General features: G+C 39.2%; 1 protein-coding gene across 2 annotated transcripts in view; it reads right to left on the bottom strand.

Annotated features, from left to right (window-relative positions):
• The window catches only part of LOC125358073 (contactin-4-like), a 404,061-nt gene that overhangs the window by 53,614 nt on the left and 323,586 nt on the right, over nucleotides 1-26,861 (bottom strand). For both annotated transcript variants that reach the window (XM_048354927.1, XM_048354926.1), the window contains exon 11: nucleotides 12,487-12,614. In XM_048354927.1, the coding sequence (XP_048210884.1) occupies nucleotides 12,487-12,614 (128 nt within the window). The remainder of the gene's footprint in view (nucleotides 1-12,486; nucleotides 12,615-26,861) is intronic.

Below are 26,861 nucleotides of genomic sequence, written 5' to 3'. Positions count from 1 at the left end.
TCCTAAGATCTGATTGCCTGTGACAGCCAGAGAAATTCAATCATGGTTTGGTGAAGCCGGCTCCTTCGGGAGTGTATTACTCCTCTTGCCTCTGGCACACAAAACAAATGCCAAGAAAGGAAGGTGAGAATCACTTATGAATTATTCTGACATATCTCCTTTCTGGCTCGGGGGTTGGAAGAGACCGACCCTTTTCAGAGTTGGGACAAAGTTGATGGATCCTGGTTCCTCACGAGACAACCTCTCAAGCAAGAGGAATGGGTGATGGATCTCATGCACAACACCTACCCTTTGCCTCTTAGCACTGATGTGCCTACACAACCGATTGCATGACAAGGCTTCATTCTTAAGCCACAGGAAGCCCAGGACGCATCGACGCAGAAGATAAAAATGCCTAAGTTTGCTCTCCCTTTTAAACTTATTATACAATTAGATATTGAACATCCATGCTGGCTTTAGGAAATTATTATTTTTTTAAAAGGAAAAAGAAAGAAAAAAAGGCAAGACAAACCATACTTTGAAATCAAACAACAATGAGCTTTACCCATTTAATGAACTGAAAAGCTTCACATAAACCATTTCTTTCCTTCGGTAGGGGACTAGCTCTATAGCTGGATGACAGATGCAAGATGACAGGTGTAGCCTAAAAAGATATGTATGAGAAAGAGATGGATTTTTGTTTATATTTTTAAAAAATATATAACTTTAATAACGCTGAGGATGTGTTCAGACAGAAGTGGTAGCAGAGGTAGGTCAGAGATGTATGCTTTTTAATATCTACTTCCTCTCGAGTGGGGATTTTTATCACATTAATAGCTAAATCATGCTGATTGTAAAACAGTTGAAATGAGACAATTAGTAAGGCCTATGACAGGCAGGAAGAATGCAACATGTGAGGTTTTCAATGCAAGCCAGATGGATATCTTCAATATACTTCCTATTATCTGCTTGTGGTAATAAGTTCAATTAAACCAAATCAGTACAACACAAGCCTCTCTCAATGGTTGGAAAAGAAATTAATTATGTGCCTCACATGTAATGAAGCTAAAGAGTCACATTCTGTTTGCTGGGTGATTTTTTTGTTGTTGGTAGTTTTGTTTTGTTTATTCTGAATGCTAAGTATTCATTAGAGAAAAGAATCCATTATTTTCATTCTGCATTTGAGTGGATTCCTCCCCTCCGCACCCCCAAGAGAAAGCACGGGGAGTGAAGAGGTTAGACATCACCAATACAAGATGCATGTCTGTCCTACAATGTCCTACAATGTCCAGGATAACAATAAAACAACAGATCCACTATTATTTGTCTGTAACTCTCTGAATATATAAAATTCTGATTTGACCTGAGTTACTTTTATTTTTAATATTTTATCTCATTTGTAGTTCCTAAATAAAAAATATCTTGATCAATGTCATCCCTTTCAATATTCTCACCCATCTCTCCTCTACTTTGCTCATCTTCTTAATTTATTTTTTATTTTTATTTTTTTTTGGCTGTCCTGGGCCTTGGACTCAGGGCCTAAGCACTGTCCCTGGCTTCTTCCTGCTCAAGGCTAGCACTCTGCCACCTGAGCCACAGCGCCCCTGCTGGCCGTTTTCCATATATGTGGTGCTGGGGAATCGAACTGAGAGCTTCATGTGTAGGAGGCAAGCACTCTTGCCACTAGGCCATATTCCCAGCCCTCATCTTCTTAATTTTGTAAGACATATATTGGATTCCTGACCGCACTACCCCCCCTTTTCCTCTCCATGTGTCTACCCCTTTTTCCTTGAGTCCATACTTAAAGATGTCATAATGTACCACTGTTCATATTCCATTTTTTTATATTGGCAGTTTTCAACACATTGTCATATTTCTTCCTATAAAATATTTATGACATGGATATGTTTAAACAATTAGCTAAGTGCCAGTGGCTCAGCTTAATTTTAGCTACTCAGGAGGCTGTGCTCAGAGGATCACATTTTGAAGCCAACGCAGGTAGGAAAGTTCATGAGATTCTTATCTCCAATGGACTACCAAAAGAATATCTGGAAGTGGAGCTGTAGCTTGAGTGGTTGATCGCTAGGCTTGAGCAAAAAAGCTTAGGGACAGTGCCCACACCCTGAGTTCAAGCCCCAGGGGCAGGCCAAAACAAAAACCAAAATCAAAAAAGAAAGTGCAAATAGGAGCCAAGCACAGTAATGCCTATAATCCTTGATTCAGATAAGGAAGAATATAGTTCAAAGGACAGCCTGGGTGAGGAGCTAGTTCTAGCTAGTTCTAGCTATAGAGAAACATAGGTCGGGGGGTCACAGTCTAACCTAGCCCCAGGGAGAAAGCATGAGACCTCCATGAGAAGCTAAAGCAAAGGAAAGCTAGGTGGTAGAATGACTGTAAACAAACACCAGGCCCTTCTTTCAAACCCTAGCAACAACCCATATATTCTGCAAACAGGTGATTAGAACTACAGTTACAGCATTTCATGTAATCTCCAGTTCTTTCTACTTCTGAGTTTATGTTCATATTGAAAAATGTGTTTTTAAAAATATATGGCCTTATTTCATTCTACTAATTCTACTTTAAAAAAAAACACACCTGTATTTAAACCATATTTTTTGCCATATTATGTACATTAAGCATCACATCTACTGTTCTTTAATTTGGTTGTTTTTTTTTCTACTGCAAACAACAATACATGAACTAGGTCTAGACAGTTTATCTGAGAACATGGGTGACACTAGGCTAAGTGCCCAGAAATGGTGTTTCTGGACCACAAAGACTGCACTTATTCAAATTCAATGGCTCTCCCCTGAGTCTCTTCCAATTCATATACCTTCTCAAAGTGTGTGAGCACCCTCTCCCTCATCTGCTCACCTCACATGTCTGTCTTAAACATAAATTGAACACCCCAGTCTTTAAATTCTATTTTCTTGGGGCTGGAAATGTGGCTTAGTGGTAGAGTGGGATGCATAAAGCCCTGGGTTCAATTCCTCAGCACCACATAAACAGAAAAGGTAGGAAGTGGTGCTGTGGCTCGAGTGGTAGAGTGCTAGCCTTGAGCAAAAGATGCTCAGGGACAGTGCCCAGGCCCTGAGTTCAAGCCCCAGGACTGGCTAGACAGATAGATAGATAATTCTATTTTCCTGATTGCTCATAACAAAGCTGAGAGCTCTTCACAAGCTGGCTCTGGCTCACAGTGTGTTGTTTATACCCAAAGCAAGAATACAAAGCTTCCCTCCATCATACATAGTTTTATTATCAAAGGAAAGCACTGTGATGGAGATATGTAAGTTAAAGAATTACATCTTCCTTGAAGAGGGAAGATGGAGAGAGGGAATTCAGAGAGAGGGAGAATGGAGAGAGGATGTGGAGGATGGAGCTGGGGCAGGCTACCATGGTGTACCATCTTGGTAACATTGAATCTCAGAGGAATAAAGGGGGACAGCTCTTGTAGAGAGGTTTGGCAACAGATGAGTTACCAACATGCCCATGGCTGATGGTTCCAAAGGCATACTTTACAAAAATCGATGTGGCCTTCATCAATGACCACAGTACGGCCACGTTGCTTCAGCTGTCCAGGTATGTCATAGAAAGGCATATGAACAGAAGAAGAACGTGAGACTTACTTACCTACCTCTTTCTCTAGGATCCTGCTATCTTAGCTGTTAGCAACTCCAGTAGACCTAAGATCTAGCAGGATCTAGTACTGGTACATGCAAGCCACCATCTTTCTAAGGAAAGACTTATCATAATTAGCATTTAGCACTTCTAACAACAAACTTTTCCTTCTACTCTCCATGCCTGGGGTCAGAATTTGCATTAATCCTATTAGAAAGACCCTTAATTATCGTCTAGAAATAATTGGTTCCAGTGGAAGATATCTAATTAGGTCAAAATGTATTCTGTTCTAAGGGCCCGATGTTAAAAGCTTTCGTTGTGTGTGAACAGCCACATGCCACTGCTCGTTACTGATTTCTGATTGATACGCAGTCAACTTTCTATAAAGTCTTGAATAATTTTACATACAAGATGTGGGCTGCTTTGGACTCACTTTTCAGAAAAGTTCCAATATAGAAGAGTTGACATGATCCTGTCCATCACGCTATGCTTGGAAAGGTTGGTATATCTCAATGGTGTATTTAGTTGAAACAGAAAAATAATTGTATGTAGAGCATGGTAGTAGTATTGTGGAGACTTTTGTTGCTGGTAAGAAAATGTCTTTTCTGTGTACTACATATATGTCTTGGACTGAACTGTTTCATTTATTTATTTATTTTTGCCCGTCCTGGTGCTTGTGACTCAGGACCTGAGCACTATCCCTGGCTGCTTTTTGCTCAAGGCTAGCACTGTACCTCTTGAGCCACAGTACCACTTACATTTTTTCTCTGTTTATGTGGTACTGAGGAATCGAATCCAAGGCTTCACACATGCTAGGCAAGCACTCTACAGCTAAGCCACATTCCCAGCCCCAAACTGGTTCTTTTAAACATAAACAAATTTTCAATGAGATGGATAACAACCATTACTCCTGGAAATGAAGTGATTGATTACATTTTCCACAAACCACAAGAACTCTTCACTTTGGAAGGATGGAAAATGAAATTGCAGAAATACTATCCTAGCCAGACACCAGTGGCTTGCGCTTGTAATTCTAGATACTCAGAAGGCTGAAATGTGAGGTTTGTGGTTTGAAGCCAGTCTGGGCAGGAAAGTCTGTGAGACTCTTATCTCTAATAAACTACCAAGATGTCAGAAGTACAGCTGTGGCTCAAGTGATAGAGCACTAGCTTTGAGCAAAAAAGAGAGGCTCAGGGACTGCACCCAGGCCTAGGACTGACACACATAAATATACTACTAATAATACATACACTGATGATCATCATAATGGTAATAATAATATTTTGGGGAGCGCACATGGGATTTAGCTAAGGGGACCTCTTGCTCAAATAGCCATTTCGATTGAGTTAATTTTTGTCTTGTTAAAAATAATTCTGTGTACTAAGTAAAAGAAGAGTTGACTCTTTCCTATCTGTCAGTAATCTATTGCTTCACTGGCTTTTCATCTCATATCCAAATTCTGAAGCCAAGTCTTATTTTTGGTGGTACTGAGGTCTTATGCCGGCTAGGCTGGTAGGCTAGCACTGGAGTTATGCCTCCCATCCTGGGGTTTACCAGTTATTTTTAGGATAGGGTCTCATTTCCCACTTGGGTATGTACCAGGGCTACTATCTACCTACTTTAGGCTTCCTGGTGTGTCTGGGAACCACAGGCGTGTGTGACCGCATTAGCTTCCCTCTGAGGAGACAGTCTTGAATTCTTTTTCTGTTCAAGCTAATCTAGAACCATGACTCTCATATCTCCACCTCCCAAGGGTGGTGCATACCACAGTGCCCAGCTATGGGTTGAGAAGAGGTCTTGCAAGCATTTCAGCTTGGGCTGGCCTTGAGCTGTAATCCTCTTGTTTTCAGACTTCTAAGTAGCTAGGATTCTAGATGTGTGAACCACTGGTCCTTGGCTGAAGTTGACTCCTTTGATACTGGAGTAGGCTAAGATTTGGGGAAAGATAGTTCTCTAGAAATTTCTAGCTAGTCATTAGATTCAAGAAGACATGGAAATTCCCAGCATGCTAGATAATCATGACGCACAATAAAAGTTGTTTATCATCTATCTACACTATATCTTGGACCAAATTTGGAAGCTCCATTTGAGGAAGAGAAAAAAGTAATCATTGAAAGAAAGGACCAGCAATGGTTTTCTTTTCTATAAAGGGCTGAATGTGTGTAAAGTTTTGCAGATTAAGATATTATGAAGAAAATCACATGACTTCTATAGGCTCTTGTGTTGGCTTTACCTGCTAGTATAACAAATAACCAATCATGGTAGACAAAGAGACATGATGGCTGGGTTCTAACAGAACTTTGTTCTAGACACCTAAATATTGATTTCATATTTCTACACGTTAAATATATTGTCTTTTTTTGTAATCTATTTTTCCAACCAGATAAACATAAAAAGCCATTCTTAGCTTTGGGGGTATACTAAAATAGTTGGTTAAATGTGGCTCAAATGTGGTGCAATTTTTTTTCTTTTTGGCCAGCCCTGGGGCTTAGGACTCAGGGCCTGAGCACTGTCCCTGGCTCCTTTCTTGCTCAAGGCTAGCTCTCTACTTCTTGAGCCACAGCACCACTTCTGGCTTTTTCTGTTTATGTGGTGCTGGGAAATTAAACCCAGGACTTCATTCATACTAGGCAAGCACTTTCCCACTAAGCCACATTCCCAGTCCAAAATTTATTTGCTTTAATTAATTATTATTATTATTTTATTTTGGTTCTGGTACTAGGGCTTCACATTCTTGTTTGGCTTTTTCTGCTTAAGATTGCTTCTCTATTACTGGAACTACAGCTCCATTTCTGTCTTTTGATGGTTAACTGGCGATGAAATTCTCAGAGAAATTCCTGCTCAGGTGGGCTTTGAACTGAGATCCTCAGATCAGAGCCTCATAAAAGTCACTAAAATTCCAGAAGTGAGCCATCAGTACCCAGCTGAAAATTTCTGAGAGTGCAATGTTTTCATACTCTGGTGAGTAACAGGATTAATTAGATGCTTATTTAATAATGTATTTTTCCCCCCATCCAATTTCTTTAGCTATAGAGGTTTATTTAATTAGTGTTGAAAGCTAGAAGATAGGTGTTCTTATTAAGACACTGGTAAATTTTCACTTGCTTGGTGACATAGACAGAGCTATTTGATGTAGGTAGCACAGTGCTTGTCAAAGCAGCTATCTGAAGAGAACAGCCACAGATTGCACAAGGTCATTTTGGAGGTAATTCAGCAGAATAACTGTGATAATCACATCCACAGCCTAAATCCCTGCATTTCATTTCAAGCCCTGGAGGTGATCAATAGAAGATAAGCTGGTTATTACCATGGTTATCTTGTTGATCTACATCCAAGACAAACACTCTAGGAGTTGCTTTCTTTCCTGCACCTTTAACTTGAAAATACCTGTCATTTAAAACCTGTAGAGTGGAGACACTGTCATACAAAAACAGCACACCTTCAGCTGTATGGTAGAGATAAAGAGGAATTCATAAATCCATACCCAATGTAAAAGTAGCCTACCCCCATTATAGTTTTCTAATGATGTCAGCAATCACGAAGACCCATCTTTGTTTAAATGCTAAAATATGATGGCTTCTGTTAGGATTTTGGGTTTGACTTGAGAACTCTTCTTGCTTAGAATTAAACAGCAAACCAAACCCCAAATATATTATAACTAGCTTGAAAATAGAAAATCAGTAAAATTTTGAAATTCAGATGATGGGAAGATAATCAAGAGTCCCCTAGGCACCTGTCAGAATTCTGCAGCCTCCTCATGCATAATCTGAATATTTATCCATTCCATGCTTCCTCACTAGAGATTTGTGTTCAACCTCCTGTATCTTGCCTGAGTAGAGGATTTGTGTCCTAGCCCTCGCCCTCCCCCCAATGCCCTACTTCTTCACCCCATATTTGGCTGTATTCAGACTCTCTCTGAAACACACCGGCAGGGCAGGAGTAGTGAGAAGAGAATAGCATTTTTTTTTTTTTTTGGCCAGTCCTGGGGCGTGGACTCAGGGCCTGAGCACTGTCCCTGGCTTCTTTTTTGCTCAAGGCTAGCACTCTGCCACTTGAGCCACAGCGCCACTTCTGGACATTTTCTGTATATGTGGTGCTGGGGAATCGAACCCAGGGCCTCATGTATATGAGGCAGGCACTCTTGCCACTAGGCCATATCCCCAGCCCGAGAATAGCATTTTTTAAAGTGTGGTTAATGACAAAATTGTTGTAAAAACATTAGAAAAGATATGTTCTAATGTCTGAACTTCCAGGAGTTCTAACCCCAGACATATAAGGAGATCAAAATGAATACAAGCACATTTTAAGATGAGAGAACACCTTCTCTGATAAATTAGTCCCTTTGTCGACCTCAAAATTGAATTAAAATAGAGCACTCAGGCATATTTCAGCCTAAACCATTACATCTGCATTAAAGGTGCAGGCCAAAGGCATTTTTGCACTTGGCCCAGTTCATAAAGAGTCCGGAATGGTTTGCTCTGCCTTTTGTGAGCTTGGGGTTGGTGGTGGAGAGGCAGATTTCTTCATTGCATTCCTCAGTTTAGGTCAGTGTCCTTCCCAGAGACCAGCTGCATGTGCGCATGTGTGTGTGCATATGTGTGTGTGTGTGTGTGTGTGTGTGTGAGAGAGAGAGAGAGAGAGAGAGAGAGAGAGAGAGAGAGAGAGAGAGAGAGAGAGAGAGCCTGCCCTGTGCTTCCACAGGTGCCTGGCCATTCGTGCCACTGGGAGAGAAATGATCTCTCACTGATCTTACCTTGCTCCAAGGAATCAGATTATTATCTTCTGCGACCACTGTAACACAGTGATGTGTGTATCTCTTTTCCCCACCCACCTCCCCTAGAAGGCAGGAATCAGAGGACCTCTGTGGGGAAGTGGGGTGCGGCTGAGCACTAGTGGCCAAGTCCAGGAAGAACTCAGGAGCACACGAACGCAACCCAGCGGCCCCTAACCTCACAGCTCATAGCATCCTAGCGACTCACCTCTACTTTCCTCAGTTCATGTCCCACTAGGTTCCCTTCCCTCTCCCCTCTCTCTCTTTTACAGAAATTTCAGTTTTCAAAGTGTCCCAGGGGTCACTGAAAAGCTTGTGTTCAGAAAGGCAGAGATGATGTCCGCATCCAGATTTTTAATCCCAGATTAGCACAGTCACCAAAACCACTATCCAGATCGGTTTGTTTTTATTTTTCCAATTTTATGTTGTTTGACTGCATAGTTCATTTTTATGTTTATATTTATTTAATATTTATATCGTATTTTTCGATTTGTTTTTAAATTTTCGGCTTGAACTCATTGCCCCTCTCTCGCTCTTGTTCGGCTTTTTCACACAGCCACTTGAGTCAGGCATCCAATCTGACATTTTGCTAGTTAATTGAAGATACTGAGTCATTTATACTCTTCTGCCTGGGCTGGCTGCAAACCTCAATCTTCCTATCTCAGCCTTCTGAGGTAGCCTGGACTATCGGTATGAGCCACCAGCACTGGGCTAGGAAATCTTGAGTCTATCATATGTCCAAATGTGACATATGTCTAACTTCCATAAGTCTACTAAAATGTTCTTGAAAACTGCCCTTAAATCGTATTTCCCAACTAGCATCTTTACCAATTTTTATACACAGGCTTGTAATAATGCATACTTGAGATGTTTCTGTGTGTTGTTTTTTTCTTTAACTAATGTACTTTACAAGATTTCATTCTTTAAATCTTTGACTTTAATGGAAAACCACTGTTTTCTAACTTACATAGAAAGAAACATCATTACGAAAACAAGAAAGATAAAATATTTGACTATGAGCTGCCTGAAACTACACATTGGAACTTGCTGTCCCCATTTTATTAGAAGGCAATAAATAAATAAATTTTTAGTTTGTTATGAAACAGGTAGATGTAGTTGGGCCCTGGTTGCTGATGCCGGTAATCCTAGTTACTCAGGGGCCAGAGATCTGAGGATTGTACTTCAAGCCAGCCCCAGCAGGAAAGTTTGTGAGACTGTTTTTTTTGTTTGTTTGTATGTTTTTTTTGCCAGTCCTGGGCCTTGGACTCAGCTGGAGCACTGTCCCTGGCTTCTTTTTGCTCAAAGCTAGCACTCTGCCACTTGAGCCACAGCCCCACTTCTGGCTGTTTTCTATATGTGTGGTGCTGGGGAATCGAACCCAGGGCTTCATGTATACAGGGCAAGCACTCTTGCCTCTAGGCCATATTCCCAGCCCCAAGTTTTTGAGACTCTGATCTCCAAATAACCACCAGAAAAAAAGGTAGCGGAGTTGTGGCTTAAAGTGGTAGAGAGGTAGCCTGGAGCAGAAACGTTCAGGGACCTTGCCCTGGGTTTGATGCCCTCAGTGGCGGATGCCTGTTATCCTAGTGATTCAGGATACTCAGGAGGCTGATATCCAAGGATCACGGCTCAAAGCCAGTTCCCCCAGGAAAGACTTTTCTCTCCAATCAACCAATAATAAGCCAGAAGTGGAGCTGTAGCTCAAATGGTAGAGTGCTAGCTCAGAGACAGCGCCCAGGCCCTGAGTTCAAGCCCCAGGACCAGAGCAACAATAAAAAGGTAGAAGTTATTGTTTTAGCAATCTTTATATCCGTGCAAAAAAAGTGAAGTGTCTATGACATAATTCATCTTTGATATATTTGTAAGCTTTGTACAGTGATGCAGTACATTATAGCAGTCAGGAATTATCTCCAGCATGGTTGGTTGGGTTGGATGTGGACTCTGAAGGAAAGTAGAAGTCTTTCCTTATGTCAACTCTTTTGAGAGCCAACGAGGTCAATGTTTGTAAGAACCATGATAATAAAATACAGGATTTTAATAGTTCTTCCGGGAGAAAATCTTCTACTTTCAATAATCCAGGAAGGAATAAATACGGTGTTTTTGTTGAAGTATTGATAATCATTCATACTCTTTTTCATTTCTTTGAACTTGCCTTATCGTTGCTAATTATGCTACTGATTGAGAAACTTCATAAATGTTCAGTATGGCTTGGAAATGGTTGAATTTTATCATCATGTAGATAACAAGAACAACTACTAATATTTCTTAGGTGCCAAGCACCAGGCTTATCACTTAACGTAGATTATTATTACAGTCGTCAAAATCACTATGAGGTTGGCATCGCTATTATCTCCACTAATGCTTATCTCCTTGGAGAAGATCATTAGCTCGTGCAAGGTCACAGAGATACTAAGTGGGAGAAATGAGATTTAAACCAGAGTGCTCAGACCGTACTCCTTGGTCCTGGATCATGATTTAAAGCAGCTTTCTGGTGTTCTTTTGCATCTCCGTTATGGGCATATCATGGATAACAGGTCCCAGCTCGGCCACTTAGCATGTCTGAAACCTTGGGATAGCTCCTGATCATAGGCACTCTCTTGCTTTTCCTTTGGTGGCTGAGACACCCATATATAACCAAAGACCTCCCGCTGGAATTCTGTTCTGTAAATGTTACCTAAGTTCTTTTTTTTTTTTCACCTTTACCCTGTGGAACAAAATGAACACATTCTCCTATGTCAAAGTTCCTGCTCTGAAGTATGACTTAATAAATGGAAATAGTTGGAATCTGTCTAAATTTGCAAATCTACAGATTGACTTCTAAACTCTCTGATATCTAGTTTTCTATCTGCATAGATAGAACGTGTTCATGATAAAAAAAATGAGGAAGTAACAAGTTGGATAAGAAATGTACTCACTCCCTTACACATGAAACTGTAACCCCTCTGTATTTCACTTTGACAATAAAGAAAAAAAAGTGAGAAAAAATATTTTCAAAATAGTATTAAGTTTCCAACTCCCAGTGAACCTGAAACATACAAGTAGGGGATTTTAGCTTTTTTGCTTAAGACATAATTGTGGTAAATATTCTTTTTGAATATATTTATTTGCCTTAGGCTCTCTTATATCACTAGGAAAGCTATGAATGACCAGAAATTTTAAAGCCGTATAATATGAACCATAAGTTTATGTCTATCTGTGTCACAGTGACAGGAAAAATGAGTTGGAAATTCATCTGTTGCAGTATAAAGAGCCAGAAAAAAACAGAATCAGAATTCCTGAGTTGAAGTCTTACTTCTGCTAATATTGACCTCAAAAGCCTGCAAGTCACTAACCTGAAGGTCACCTTCAGTCAAAGTAATAAAGATTTCTCAAGCTCAAAAATCCTCTGACTGGGCAAGATTTGAAGTGATAGAAATGCAAATGGTATGTAAATGAAGATCTCATCCTTCACAATTCTGAGCTCTTCAGCCAAGCCATCAACCTGGTGTGGGGACAGTTTCCTATCTCATGCTGTGCTAAGAGTATAAAGGGTTTTCTATCATGAAATAAAAAGTACCCAGGCTGAGGCTTGAGGAGAATTATTCTTTCTGAAGAGTGGCAGGGATAGCTGGGTGGCTCAAACAAAGCTCGGAGGAGATCAAAACCCTTTATTACTATAGGAAGTCATATCCATATCTGAATTAGCATAGCAACGCTTTAGAAAAAAATCATCACCCATGCCATTGTTTAAACAATGTTTGCTAAAAATAGTACTTGAGTCATGGGTTTTTAATTTGTTAGCACAGGACTCCTAGACATGAATTTCAAATCTATAGAGACTTGAAAGAAATTTAATTAAAGGACTGATGATAACATTAGTTACAACACTATAATAGATACAATGGCTGTAATTCTCAAAATTGTATTGGATGATTCTGAAATGAGATAGCCTTTCAATCATATTCATTATGAACAGCTCTCCCAGAATTATTAATCATATCATGTTGGCTGTGATGAATTAATTTAGCAACCCAGTGATATCTGTACACATTAATATGAATGATGTCACATCTATCGATGACATTATTAGAAATGAGGACATATATATAAACCCATGAATTCTTTGGGGAAGCCATTACCTTTCACTACCAAGTTTCCAGTACTGCTGGCAGTTCCAAAATGGTTAGTGGCTATACAGGTATAACTTCCGGCATCTGATTTAGTCACATTAATGATTCTGAGGTTTCCATCTTCAGAAATGGTAATTCTGCAATCAAAGAAAATAAACCCAAAAGGGTGAATGTTATCTCATATGAGTCTTCAGAAATTATTTCTGTCATTCTGTCATTTTTCAAATTAGGGTTCATGGCTGAATGACTTGGCTGCCACATCTTTATTTAAGTTCTTTGTCTTCATTTGCATATACATTATTGGGATGTGGGAAATTTCATATTTGTTGAATAATGTCAATCCTTGCCTTGTTAAATACTGTCTCAATATTTGATTGTAACAACTCATACATATATACATATATATGTATATATATGAGTGACTATATATATATATATATATATGACCAGTCATAACCATTTCTCTCTCTTTGGTAAGCTCTAACTACATTACAATAAGAGAAAGCTTGTAGATCACCATTAGTTTTTAAAGTGCGAATGAGGACTTGGAAAAAAGTCCATTGATTGACTCTGCTTTCTCATTGAAAGTACTTTTTCTAGATGAGAGGCTTACATTAAATGAGGAATTATTAAGCACATTCATTTCTAAACTATGTCAGCCGATATATTTTTAATGAGATACAAACACTGAACTTAAAAAGAAAAAAAAGCTAAAATATTGCACGACTTATGACTTCAGCGGAATAGTAAGTGTGACAGTAAATCTCAGGTCCTAAAATTAGTGACAAACATCTATTCCCTGCTGGGAAGGAAGTGCTTTCCTTGACAGATATGAATAGTAGAACAGGAAGGGTTTTAGAAGACCCTGTTTCAACATGACTAGGAAGAGAGGGGTAGAAAAATACATAGATGAATAAGATAGGGAGCCTAGTTAGAGACACCAAGAAAACTGGGAGATATACCAAGAAAACTGGGAGATATTATTTTTTTAAGTGAGGTTGGGAATGTGGCTTTGTGGTAGAGCGCTTGCCTAGTATGCATGAAACCCTGGGTTGGAGTCCTCAGTCCCACATAAACAGAAAAATCCAGAAGTGGTGCTGTGGCTCAAGTGGTAGAGTGCTAGCCTTGAGCAAAAAGAAGCTCAGGGACAGTGCCCAGGCCCTGAGTTCAAGCCCCAGGACTGGCAAAACAAAGAAACAAAAAATGCTGAAAAAAGAACCAAAAAAAAACCCCAAGCAAATGAACAAATTATTTTCCTGTATATATGTACTTACTTTTTATAATAAAATGCCTCAAAGCTTCATTTCTTTGTGTTTGTGTGTCTGTGTATGTCTGAGAGGCGGCGAGAGGGAGGGAGACAGAGGCAGGCACTACTGGAGCTTGAACTCAGGGCCTAGACACTGTCACCTAGTTTCTTCACTCAAGACTGGAACTCTACTACTTGTGCCACAGCTCCACTTTTGGCTTTTCGGTGGTTCAAAAGTCTCTTGGACTCTCCTGTGTGGTCTGGCTTTGAGCTGCGATCCTCAGATCTCAGTCTTCTAAATAGCTAGGGTTATAGGCATGAGCCTTTGGTGCCTGGCTTGTGATTAGATTTTAAAGTGTCTTTGTGTTCCATCTCATCTAAGTTTCCCATTTTAGACTATTGACTTATAGCTTCTAGCTTGATATTAGACTTTGCATTCATCCTAATGCTCATGAATAGTGACAGAACTAAATAAAAAGAATTGAAACTGTAAAATCAGCCTCTCACTTAGAATAGGTTAGTCTTGACCTACTGAGTTTAAAAAAAATCACTGATAAGATCAGAGAAAAGTCAATGTTGCTAAAGTAGTAAGTAATAAACATAAAGTTGTGACATACAACTTAGTTTTCACTACATGGAAGGAGGTCTTCTTATTTACAACATATTGAATTAGCCACAAGTTAAGGAAGCAGGTGTTTCTACACCATCACTGGACAGTTCAGATGCATAAAAGATAGGATCATACCTGAAATTATGAGATAAATTGAATCTCCCTCCTTCCTTTGTTGTGTGAGGCTCTGGGTTACAGCTATTGAAGAGCTGACCTTGTCAGTTCTATAAATCAAAACTAGTCTGGGGATAAGGGACCTTTAAAAATGCTGATCTTTTCTTTTTGGGGGCTTTGGTAACAGATGACAAAAGCTGCCAACTTCATAATATTCTATCACCTTAAAGAGGAAGTTTATCCCAAGATGACAACCTCTGATTTTTGTGACCAGCTCTGCATGGAAGTTCAACCACTGGGGAGGGAGACAGGCCATCCTTGCTTGCAATTCAGTCACTCTGAAATATTTCCCTTATAAATTAAATTCCTTTTGGTTACAACTTGGTAACCCACTTTTATTCTGCAAAGGACAGACAATATCCTCTCAACAAAGAAATGAAGAAAATAAAAGTTTCCAGCTCTTACATTTTAAATAATTTTCAATGTTGTCAGATAGGATAATAATATAGGTCACTTAAAAGAATGTGTAATTTAAAATATATCAGAGTGCCTGGCATGGTGGTCTATGTCTATAATCCTAGCTACACAGAAGGCTTAGATAGGAGGATGATAGTTCAGAGCTGCCCCTGGACAAAAAGTATAGTACCCTATTCAAAATAATCACCAAGGCAAAATTGATCTGGAGGTATGGCTTAAGTGGTAGAGGGTCTGATTAGCAATTACAAGGCTTTGCGTTCAAACCTCAGTCCTAACACACACACACACACACACACACACACACACACACACAGAGTTGTAATTAGATTTGCCTGATTTTTATAAAAGATAGGTTTCTGAACACATGTCCTAAAATTAAAAGGCTAAAGGTAAAGGCACAACAATAGATCTACACACTCTAAGGGAGGCTAATATTCCTGAAGAGCTAAAATTTGGTGTTTCATTAAATACTGAATCTACAAGTGTTGCCATTTCTCACAAATTGGCAAGATGGTGGAACTATGAGAAGAAGCCAGTAGTGATGCCCCAGAAGGAGACTGGTTAAGATAGGAATCTCCATCATAAAGCCAGAGCAAGGACTGCCTAAAGCCAATATGTTTGCTTTGTTCTGCCCCTGATAGTCTCTTAATGAGAGGTTTCACATAACAACCTCTTTCCTGCTAATTACAACAGATGGAACAAAGGGCAAGTCTGGTAACACGCCCTTTCAGGGCAATGGTGGGATGAAGGAGAGGAGAAGCAGCCCTTTGGAGCAGATGAACTCCCACCAAGTTGCTACCAGGTCCCCGGTTACCTCTGAGATTGGGAGCCCTTACTCTAAACCAATACCATTTGCTGAGGACATAGCAGGGATGGGGCAGCCTTGCAGGCAATGTTGTAATCCATGCCCCTCACCCCTTCCAGCGTTCTTCCCTCCCCCTCACCCCCTCACAGTGGGCAGAGAGAAGGAGAACACAGCAATAAAGCCAGACCACAAGAGCTGATCCCCTCACACTTTGGCAGGTGTTAAGTCAGAAATCAACAGGAAGGCAAGGGTAGTTGCTGAGAGGAGCCCTGGGGAGAAACTGGCCCCTACTTTTTCTTTCCTTGCTTCTGGTGGCTTTTGGCCACCTGGGCTCTCCCTTGTCCGGTGGAGAGACATTGCTCTATCCTCTCTCTCCATGATAGTATGGTTCTCTCATCATCCTTTCACAACTGTCTGTTCTCAAATTTCCCTCTCACTAGGACAACATTGGTTACTGGGTCAAGGCCCACATTAATCCTGTATGGCTTCATTTCAACTTGGTCATATCTTCAATAAATAAATAAATAAAGTCTATTTCCCAAGGATGTCCTATTTTGAAGTTCTATGTTAAGAAATTGTGGGGGGTGGGGGGTGGGGGAGACAATATTTAACTCACAATTGGTATCAAGCCATGAGATCACTAGAGGTTTTGGTCCTAGGTGACCAACTGCTTTCTAAATCCCCTTTGGGACTCAGAAAATGAGCTGGGAAAGGGTGGGGTTTGGAGAGGGTGGGGCTTAAAGAGGGCAGGGCTAGGAGAAGTGGCTGTGCTTCTAGGGGGTGGGCCCAGCATCACCTCCCATGATCACTACTAGCTCCTGTCCCTTAGTGTACAAGATGCAGCTCTTTCCTCCAACTGTTGCGAAGGTGCACTTCAAAAGGAGTCTTTGCCTGTGACACCTTAACAGTGAACTACGGAGTCAACTCTGATCATGGGTAAGCCTCAACAGGCTAACAACGGAATGAAGATTTGTCTGAGATGAAGTTATTCTTCAAGTCAGTTTATTTGTCGGATTGAACTAGATTTCTGATCCTATCCCTTTTTGGGTTGTTACTCTTGGCAATCATGTGCTTATTTTGATTTCAAAAGTATAGCCAGAATTATAGGAGGCTTAGACCCCAAATCATAGAACTCCACGATTTTCTGAGCTTTTATGCTTGAGGCTGAAGCATTTCTAAGGGTGGCAGTGACCTTGCCTGTCCTTGAAGTCACAGCAATACAGTATAATTTTGGAATGCAACACTCAATACACAGTAAAACTACCAAAGGATGGAGAGATGACAATGAAGAGACAGAGAGAAGGCATGAATGTGCAAACTTCCAAGAGGAAAAGTAACTTGTGAGCGACAGAGGTATCATGGACTTTGAGAGGGCCCAGCCATGTGCTCCAGACTTACCTGACAGTAATACCAAAACTTTTCTCTGAAGTGTTTGTGTGTGTGTGTTGGGGGGGGGGACTTGTTCTGGTATGAATTACCTGGTTATCTGATCTAATTTTAATGTTGAACTGGCATTTGCTCAATCTTACAAGTTTATTTCAAAAGATGTACTGAACCAGGTGCCAGTGGTCTAGGCTTGTAATCCTAGCTATTCAGGAGACAGACTGGATCACAGTTCAAAACCAGCCCATGCAGACAAACCTGTAAGACTCTTAACTTCAATTAACCATCAGAAAGCCCAAACTGGAGCTGTGGCGCAAGTGGTAGAGCATGAGTCTTGAGCAAAAAAGCTAAGGGACAGAATCCAGGTCATGAGTTCAAGCCCCAGTACTGGCACCAAAAACAAACAAACAAAAGACATATTGAAACTCTGAGCATGAAAGGAAGGAGCAAAATATCCTGATTTATAGAACAAAGAATTGTTTTGTGATAATGTGCAATTTACGGAGAAGTCGTTGACAAACCCAGAAGATAGTCTTGCTGCCATCTTAAGGAAAAAATAAGATGTTTCAGATTTTAAATTTCAACACAGGACTTCATGAAGAGACCTGCTCTGAGGGCAATTTCAAACAAACGTGTCATTGATCTTTCTGTGCGGCCTGTGTGGCAGCGAGAGACATCACTATTGAACAGGTACCCTGGTGACAAAGTTCTCTTAGAGATAATTTGCTTTCTGTCGTAAGACTTGGGTTTAATAAACCACTGAACACCCCGTGTGCTCCATCCATCTGAAGAACAACTGGTAGTCTTGACCCCTCTGCCCTTGCCTACAGCACTGCTCTGGAGAGAAAATGAACTTGTGTTTGTTTAATCTGGTCTGATGCAGGTCTAACTTTCTCTGAACAACACTTTCAAAGCCCTAGAAAATAACCTGGAAACAAAAACCCTAATGAACTTCTTAGGACTAGCTGAGGATTAGGAAACTCAGAGTTAATCCTAATTATTCTTCAGGACCACATTACAATAGTTACGGAAATATTTTTACTGGCCTGGTGAAACTTTGCTCTTTTATTTGTTCACATGGTAGGCATAGAACACTAAAAATGTCATATTTTAGGAAGAAGGAAATAAGAAAAAAGACATATTTGGATATGTTTTAGACTACAATTTATTTCTTCAATTGTTGTGTTTAATTTATGCACAATGCTGTGTCTCCATTAAAACAAGATTTAGAATTCCTTTCTTCTGAGAACTTATGACCTGAGATAATTTCAACATAAATCTACCAGACATGGTGAACATAAAGGAAAGGAGAGGGAGAAAGGTAATTCATTTTATTGTTTATATTTCCTTGTGCTTTTGTTAAAGTGTCATAATAAGTAACATTACTTTTACAATCAGAGCAGCTTATTAAAATAAATGCATGCCAGCAGTTCCATATAACAGTCTCTTAGGATCCTGGAATAGATTGTAAAAGAATAGTTTTATAACTTAGTGCAGGTATCTTCTGGAGAATAGTATTATCCCCATTTTTAAAAATTTAAAATAGTCAGAGAAAATAAATTAAAGTATCCAAGGTCAATGGAGTTAATAAGAGATGAGAAGGAATCTGAAGCTTAAGTTTCTCTACACTCTTTCTATTGTGGCATTGTGAAGTATGGGAAAATATAGGAAATTAGTTTAAACAAGAAGAAACCCACATGTAAGAGACTGTCATTAAACTTGCCATTAGATCTTTGGTTATAAATAAAGAGCATATATATATATATATTCCTTTCTAATTCTACTTGTCAAAATAACTTTTATTAATACTAAAAAAATGTTTCCTATAATAGGCCTCTACTCTTTGCACATGCAAAGAGTAAAGAATGTATACAAATTAATTAGAAGTTGGAACCACCAAAGTTCATGTACCCCCTAAGTAATTGCTATGCCTAGAAGACAGTATTATTTATTAATTAGAAACGATTAAGTTAAATTAATTAATCCCTATATAGGGATTGTATAATTTAGCAAAAAGAGGGAGTTTCTACAAATACAATTCTTGATATTGGTGATGTTAGGTAAAAATGTTTAATTGTATTGTGTTCCTAGTTCTCAACCTTTTGTTAATTTCAGATTGGGTCCTTGTTTGCTTCATGCCATTTCTTTATAACATTACAATGGTTCCAAGAGATGAAATGAAGGTCATGCACACATCATGACAAGTCACCATAGTCAAGGCCCAGTTAAAAAAATCTTGGCTTGAGGCTGGGAATGTGGCCTAGTGGTAGAGTGCTTCCCTCAAATACATGAAGTCCTGGGTTCCATTCCTCAGCACCACATATACAGAAAAAGCAGGAAGTGGTGCTGTGGCTCAAGTGGTAGAGTCCTAGCCTTGAGCAAAAAAGAAGCCAGGGACAGTGCTCAGGCCCTGAGTTCAAGCCCCAGGACTGGCCAAAAAAAAAAAATCTTGGCTTTTAGCTGGGTGCTGGTGGCTAACACCTGCAATCCTAGTCATTCACAAGGTTGAGATCTGAAGATAGTGGTTCAAAGCCAGCCTGAGCAGGAAAGGCTGAGACTCTTAAAATAAACTACCAAAAAAGCCAGAAGTGGAGCTGAGGCTCAAGTGGTAGAGCACAAGCCTGGAGCAAAATAAAACTCAGGGATAGTGTCCATGCCCTGAGTTCAAGCCCCAAGACTCCTCCTCCTCAAAAAAAAAAAAAATAAGTAAATATCTCTGCTTTGCCTTTCTCCCCTGTACATCTTTGCCTCTTCAGAAAACACAGTGTGTCAGGATCACATTACTGGTCACACAATCAAGGTTTTTCTCACCTCCTTGGCAGACTCACACTTTTCTACCATATTTGTTCAAGGAGGCTTGAACCTTTGCCTCCCTATTTGCTAGACATGGAACTTTGGAAAGACTATTAACCTCCTTGGGCTCTAATTTGTCATCTCATAAGATTATTGACAAGGTCAGTTATGAGCAAAACCTATGCAATTTTTCATAGCTCTAGTTGTGTACAGCAACTAATAAATGGTAGCTAAAATATTGTTCATGTAATTACCTTTAGATTCATTATCATAACCCTCACTCAATATTTTACTCTAATGGCTCAAAGCTTAAAATTAAAGTAACTGAGTGAAGGAAACCTCATCATTCTGTGATTGATAGAAATCACTCTCCACCTGCTAAAGTAGTTGTATCCCTAAAAATGAACATGATGAAAGTTTACCTGAACTGTTATATTCTACCTAGGTACCATTGGCTGTCTGGATTCTAGCACCACAGTAAGATTTCTGTTCTAGGTTCTCAGAAGGAATGTTACTAATATTTGTGTACGAGGTCATCTAACTACTTGGACAAGTACAAATCTTTTACTTTGTGAAGACACATCTATGTCAACGGTGCTCCCGGGGTCAAGTTACTTGTACAACATTCTGACTATCAACATGAGCTGGGCAGGTCTGGCTCTTATCAATTCCTGACTTCCCAAGGCCATGGAAACCACCAACGTGGTATTTATCTCACATGCTGCGTCAACACAGCATCACTTTATCTGGCCCAAGAATTTTCAAAATCAAGTCTTAGGTATTACACTTTTCTCTGTCCTCATATCATCGCAAGAGGCAAATCGCAAATACATCAATTGTTGGATTAAAATTCATTTACTATGCATCAGTGGCCCTTACCAGACACCATGTTAAAAATGAACTATACAACTGTGGGTGGGGACAGGAGGGAAAACCTGGGAGAGAGTGAGCTGAGGGAAGGGGTAACATTGTCTAAAAAGAAATAGACTCACTGCCTGACTTACTTAACTATAATGACTCTGTATATCACCTTTATAATAACAGTAAAAACTAAAAAAAAATTAAAATTCATTTATTCTTAAAGAATATCAGAGAAGCTGGTGATACTTCTTGGTATTAGAATCTTGATTCCTAGCTTGTGCATGTGTGTGTGTGTGTGCTCACATGCGCGTGTCAGGACTGGGGCTTGAATTCAAGGCCTGGATGCTGTTCTTTAGCACTTTTACTCAAGACTGGCACTCGACCTCTTAAGCCATAGCTCCACTTCTGGTTTTGTCTGGTTAATTGACGATGAGCATCTCTAAGATTTGTCTGCCTGAGCTGGCTTTGAACCAAATTTTAGATCTCAACCTCCTGAGTAGTTAGGATTACAGGCATGAGCCACCAGCCCTCATTTCTTTCTTTCTTTCTTTCTTTCTTTCTTTCTTTCTTTCTTTCTTTCTTTCTTTCTTTCTTTCTTTCTTTCTTTCTTTCTCTTTCTTTCTTTCTTTCTTTGTGGATGGGTAGAGGTCAGCTATTTTTTAAGAATATGAAATGAATTATAACATTCTTCTCCCCCAAATGCAATTATGCTTATTATTTTAAAAAACTTATGGCTTTCCTAAACCCCTATTTTATTTTTTAAAATAGGAAATCACTGTCTTGGAATTAGAAGAATGTTATGAAGATTTTTAGCCATGAAGGTATAGAAGCTATATTTCCTGTGTTTTATAAAGCTCAATCAAGGACTCACGTGTCTATTTCATACAAGAGCAATATCCACGATCAATCCAAGTCCTGGCAACAATCTTTTCTCAACTATTACGCTCAACTACTTTTCCCTAGATGGCAAAGGAAGTGCTTTCTTTTTCAAGGAAGAGTCTTTATTCTTTGCAGGCAAACCATCCACAAAGAACTGTGAAGTCACCCAGGTAATGGGCTTCCATAAATAATTAGCATGACGACAGAGCATTTAAAGACTTAATATATGGGTACTCTCCTATTTAATAGTCTACATCTGCAGGGTACTTTTTCCTAATTCTAAGGGAAAGTTGGTGACAGGAAAAGTGAAGACAAGAATGGAGGAAAAAGCTCTTATTATTAAGAGCATCTTGGTGGAGCAGAAGAAGACAGCAATTTAGAGATGCCAATGATAAAGGGACTTTGGTTTGGATGGGAGGGAAAAGGCTGGAAGAGAATAGGCCATTTGTGAACCTGACCTACTTAAAATAAAAAAAGAACAGGATACAATCTGAACTATATATTATCACATATAATATTATACATAAAGATATAAAATATATATCAAATATATAATACATAATATATTAGGATATATTATAGTTTTATTATGTTATATGTATTATTATATATAGTATGTGTGCGCATGTGTGTCTGTGAGTATGTGTGTGTGAGAGAGAGATATTTCTGGAAAATCCTTCTCTAATAACATATCACTCTTCGAAAACCTTGCAAAATGAGACTTTTGTATAAATATTAAAAACAGTAGAGTAACCTCGAAGAAACTGGTGAATATAAGCAATAAAGTAAATATGCTGTGTGCTGTTTCTCAAAACATACACAGAGACCAAATATTCAAATCAAATTTCCTCAGTTAAAAAAATTAGGTTGGCTATCATTTTCCCTGACAAAGCATGCTTTGCTGATGTGTCCAATATTTCAGATTAACTGATATATAAGTATTAAGTGTGTTTTCATTGGGTAGACAATAGGAACTTTCTTGGAAACCTTTTTGAGTAAGAGAGCAAGAATGAGAGAGGGAGAGACAGAGAGACAGAGAGACAGAGACAGAGAGTGAATGAGAATGAGTTAGGCCCCAAATTAAGGAACACAATAATTAACATTTATAAATAATCATGATTTATGAAACAATAATGTGAGTAGGAAATTCTATTTTGAAATTAGGTAACCTGAAACCTGAATAATAAGTAATTGAAGGATATTCTTTTTGTGGTGGTCAAATAGCAGAGAGATACAAACTTGAAATGAATATAAAACATCAGGAGGTCTGTATAATTAATCAGCAACCCTAAAAAATATGCTATAAATTGGAGCTCTAATTATGCCACTGTGATAAAAACTGGAAAACTGGACATTTCATATAAGTGCTCAGGTTTATTTCATAATATCTGTCTCTATCATAACATAAAGTGCACTTTAGGAAATATAGCTGAGAAAGTTAATGCTTCTGTTGTGGCTGTTCACAACCTAATTGGCACATTTTTACAAAGTCTTAATAGTCACATTGCAGCAAAGTAACAGAAAGAAGTATCACGTCATTCTTGAAAGTTTGTTTCAAGGAAGAAAACCTGAAAAGTCACTAGGAAACAAAATTTGTATGGATCTAAAATTTGCCAGCATCCATACTGTGTTTATGAAATTAAGCAGAAAGTGTACTTTAAAATACATTGTTCCTTTGCAACTTTCAATCCTAGCCTTTCCCACTAACTATATTCATTGCTTCTGAATTATTTGTTACAAAGAATTTGAATTTTTGCTTAAGTGTTTTTTATTACACATAAAAGTTTATGTAGGTTGAAAAACTATTTTAATAAGAATTACAAAGTACTAGGTCCTTTTGACAGCTTATGATAAATCACTGAATTGATTTAATCAGTTTTTGAGTTCCCACATACCTCCAGCTATTACTTGACCATAAAACTCACATGTGGCCTTTAAAGTGAACATTCTACTATTAACTTGTGGCCGTGTGTGTGTGTGTGTGTGTGTGTCTGTGTGTGTGTGTGTTTGCAGGTTGTGGGCACTGTCCTTGAGTTTATTTGCTTAGGGCTAGTGCTCCACCACTTGAGCCACAGCTCTACTTTGGCTTTTTGGTGCTTAATTGGAGATAAGATTCTCATGGACTTTCTTGCCTTGACTGGCTTTGAAACATGATCCTATGTTATCAGCCTCCTGAGTAGTTAGGACTACAGGTGTGAGCTACTGTTGCCTGGCTCCATAGAATGTTATCTTTCTCATTTGCACAGCCCTTTCCAAAGAATAAAATAAATGCCAAGCCTTTAGTTATTTTTCTGGTTTAAGTTTTAGACTGTCCATAATCAAGACAGGTTTTTCCTGAGCACTTCCTATCTATACAGATTGCTCTGTGACAGATACTACAAACTATCCAAAAGGAAAGGCGTAACATCCCTCCAATCAGCTTTCCTGTGGAGTGCTGTTCCCTCCTCATCAGCAGTTGCTCCATCCAGTAATAAGAAAGGCAATGTCTGTTTTCATATTCTCTGACCATACTGCCAGTGGAGTGTGCTCATGCACTTCAGGTACATCCAATGGGAGACCAAGTCATGCTCTTCATTAAATTGATTGGTTCCAGGGTGGGCATGTGACCCAGTCTTGGCCAATCACAATAACTAGGTTCAAGCTTAAGTGGTGACTGTGCAAAAACTAGAAAAGAGGTTATGTATTTTTGCTAGAATCATTGGTCATTACACTAAGAAATAGCTTGCCTGAGAATGAAACCAATAGAAATAAAATGATAATACTTGTAACCCAAGGGCCAAGATAAGAAATTTTAAGAACCAAGAGCTTCCCTCTGAAGGAGGATAAAAAAGTTGAACAATGAATGATGATACTTGTAAAATTATAAATTTACTAAAGATTGTTGAATTAAAATGGGTGAGTTTCTACCTATGTGAATTATTCCTCAATAAATATGTTAAATATGTTAATGAACAGCATGGTACAAATATGATCTGTGAATCAATCAAAAGGCAGAGTATGCTGTGAAAAAAGAGCAATTGTGTCTGATTACCTCTTCTTCTGTTTCTTCCGCACACTATAAACCTGTGCATTTTGATCTTCCTTCTCTCTGTACTTAAGGCCTACCATAGCAATGACTCACAGAGGCTATCAGCTAGTTTGTTCCATGGAGACAACAGAAAACTCCTCTTGTAAAAAGTGACCAGTGGTGGCATCAAATTCCAGTGATCTCAATTATGCCAGGCAGCAATGTTTCGCTATTCTTTTAGTTATTGGTCAGAAAGATTTTATGTGTGTGTGTGTGTATGCTGGTAGTGGGGCTTGAACTCAGAGCCTTGCCCTTTTACTTGGCTTTTCCCCTCCAGGTTGGCACTCTACCACTTGAGTCATATTTCTGCTTTTTTTTTTTTTTTTGCTGATTAATTAGAGATAAGAAGCTCACAGAGTTTTCTTTCCCTGGGTTGGTTTCAAACTGTGATTCTCAGATGCTCAGTCTCCTGAGTAACAAAGATTACAGGTATGAGCCGCCTGCCTGAAAGTTTTGATGTTTTTTTTTTTTTTTTTCTGCTTTGTATTAGAATCATTCAGAGTCCTGGCTTCTTCATCTTGAATGCTATTTTATTTTAAAGATCATTCAGATAAAAATTATTTGAACAGAGGAAGTCTGTTCAAATTCATTCACCAAACCAGGGAAATTCCCATTGACATTGCCAATGAAATAAGGATACTGGGGGACTGGGAATACGGCCTAGTGGTAAAGTACTTTCCTTGCATACATGAAGGCCTGGGTTTGATTCCTCAGCACCACATATATAGAAAAAGCCAGAAATGGCGCTGTGGCTCAAGTGGCAGAGTGCTAGCCTTGAGCAAAATGAAGCCAGGAACAGTGCTCAGGCCCTGAGTTCAAGCCCCAGAACTGGCAGAGAGAGAGGGGGGGGGATTGCTTGTGTCTATATTTTCCAGAATTTTCACCATGTTTTTCTATTAGTGTTATAGACTTTCAAATCCTGTCTTTAGGTCTTAGGAGTTGATTTCTGTATGGGGTAAATGATAGGGCTCTATTTTTTGTCTTGTGCACGTATGTAATCAATTTTTCTTAGCACCATTTGTTGAACAGACTGCCTTTTGAATGACTAGGATTGCAGGTGTTAGCCACTAACACCTAGCTGGAAGCCAAGATTTTTTTTTTTTTTTGAATTACACCTTTCACATTTATTTTGGCCCTTCTACACTTTTTCCTTAGTGCTGAGGCATGTCTTCAGCTGTTTAGGAATACATTCTAAAGCAGAACACGATAAATTCTGATATATATCTTACTTCTGGGGAGTGAGGGGGGGGGGAAGCTCATTGTAATCAACTTCCAAGAAACTTAAAAAAGTGATTTTCTTGTGAAGAGAAATATGTACATGCCCACAGATTCGGTATGCAGTTCAGCTGCTGACAAACCGTTTTTGGAACTGTTCTTGAGATTAGCACAGAAAAACAGCAAATGCAATCTCAGCTTGTTTGTTCCAGCTGATACCATCTGAACAGCAGCCCAAAGGCAGACTTTGGAGATAAGGCAGATTCTCTAGCTTTCAAATGGAAATGGTTTGGGTTCAAAGACAGCTGACCCCCTTGTTTTAAGTGATGGGACAGGAAGTACAAAAGGCATCTGAGCTTTATAAGTTTTGCTTGAAGGGAAATCAAAATCATTGTCATGTTTTTTTTTTATAAGTTGCCATGAAATAGACATTTGGAAAACAAAATATCTTTTCTTCTAGATTTAGACTTTTAAAAGTGTGTCTGTCCATCTATTTACCAGGATGAGTGGATCTTCCTACTTCCCTACTTGCTCCTTTATGGCTAAGGTATATGTGGGAGCAGAAACCCAAGGAACTATGGGAACAAAGCATCATGATGGGGCCTGTATTATGGCCTCCATTTTTGATCTCTATCTACCTAAAAGTTCCCTTTACCCCCAACAAGTAAGCAACAACAGGAAGCAGGAGAGTCAGTTCTAGATAGAGAAAAATATGGACATGGTAGGAGGAGAACGTGGCCTAGATATGTAAAGGGGAAGCTGAGTTTTTAAGTCTTCTGTAACTTTACACTTTGTTTCAGTGAGATGATGAGGTGGCCACGATGGTTAATGCAAGCTCGGGTTGCACTGGTAAATAGGTGGCATCCGAATGTGGCAGGGGATGGCACCATTGTGCTGAGGGCAAAATGGCAGCTATAGCTACAGGAGGCAGCAC

Source organism: Perognathus longimembris, chromosome 10 (genome assembly GCF_023159225.1).
Source record: "Perognathus longimembris pacificus isolate PPM17 chromosome 10, ASM2315922v1, whole genome shotgun sequence".
Classification (NCBI taxonomy): Eukaryota; Metazoa; Chordata; class Mammalia; order Rodentia; family Heteromyidae; genus Perognathus; species Perognathus longimembris.
This window is presented reverse-complemented; position numbering and strand designations above follow the sequence as displayed.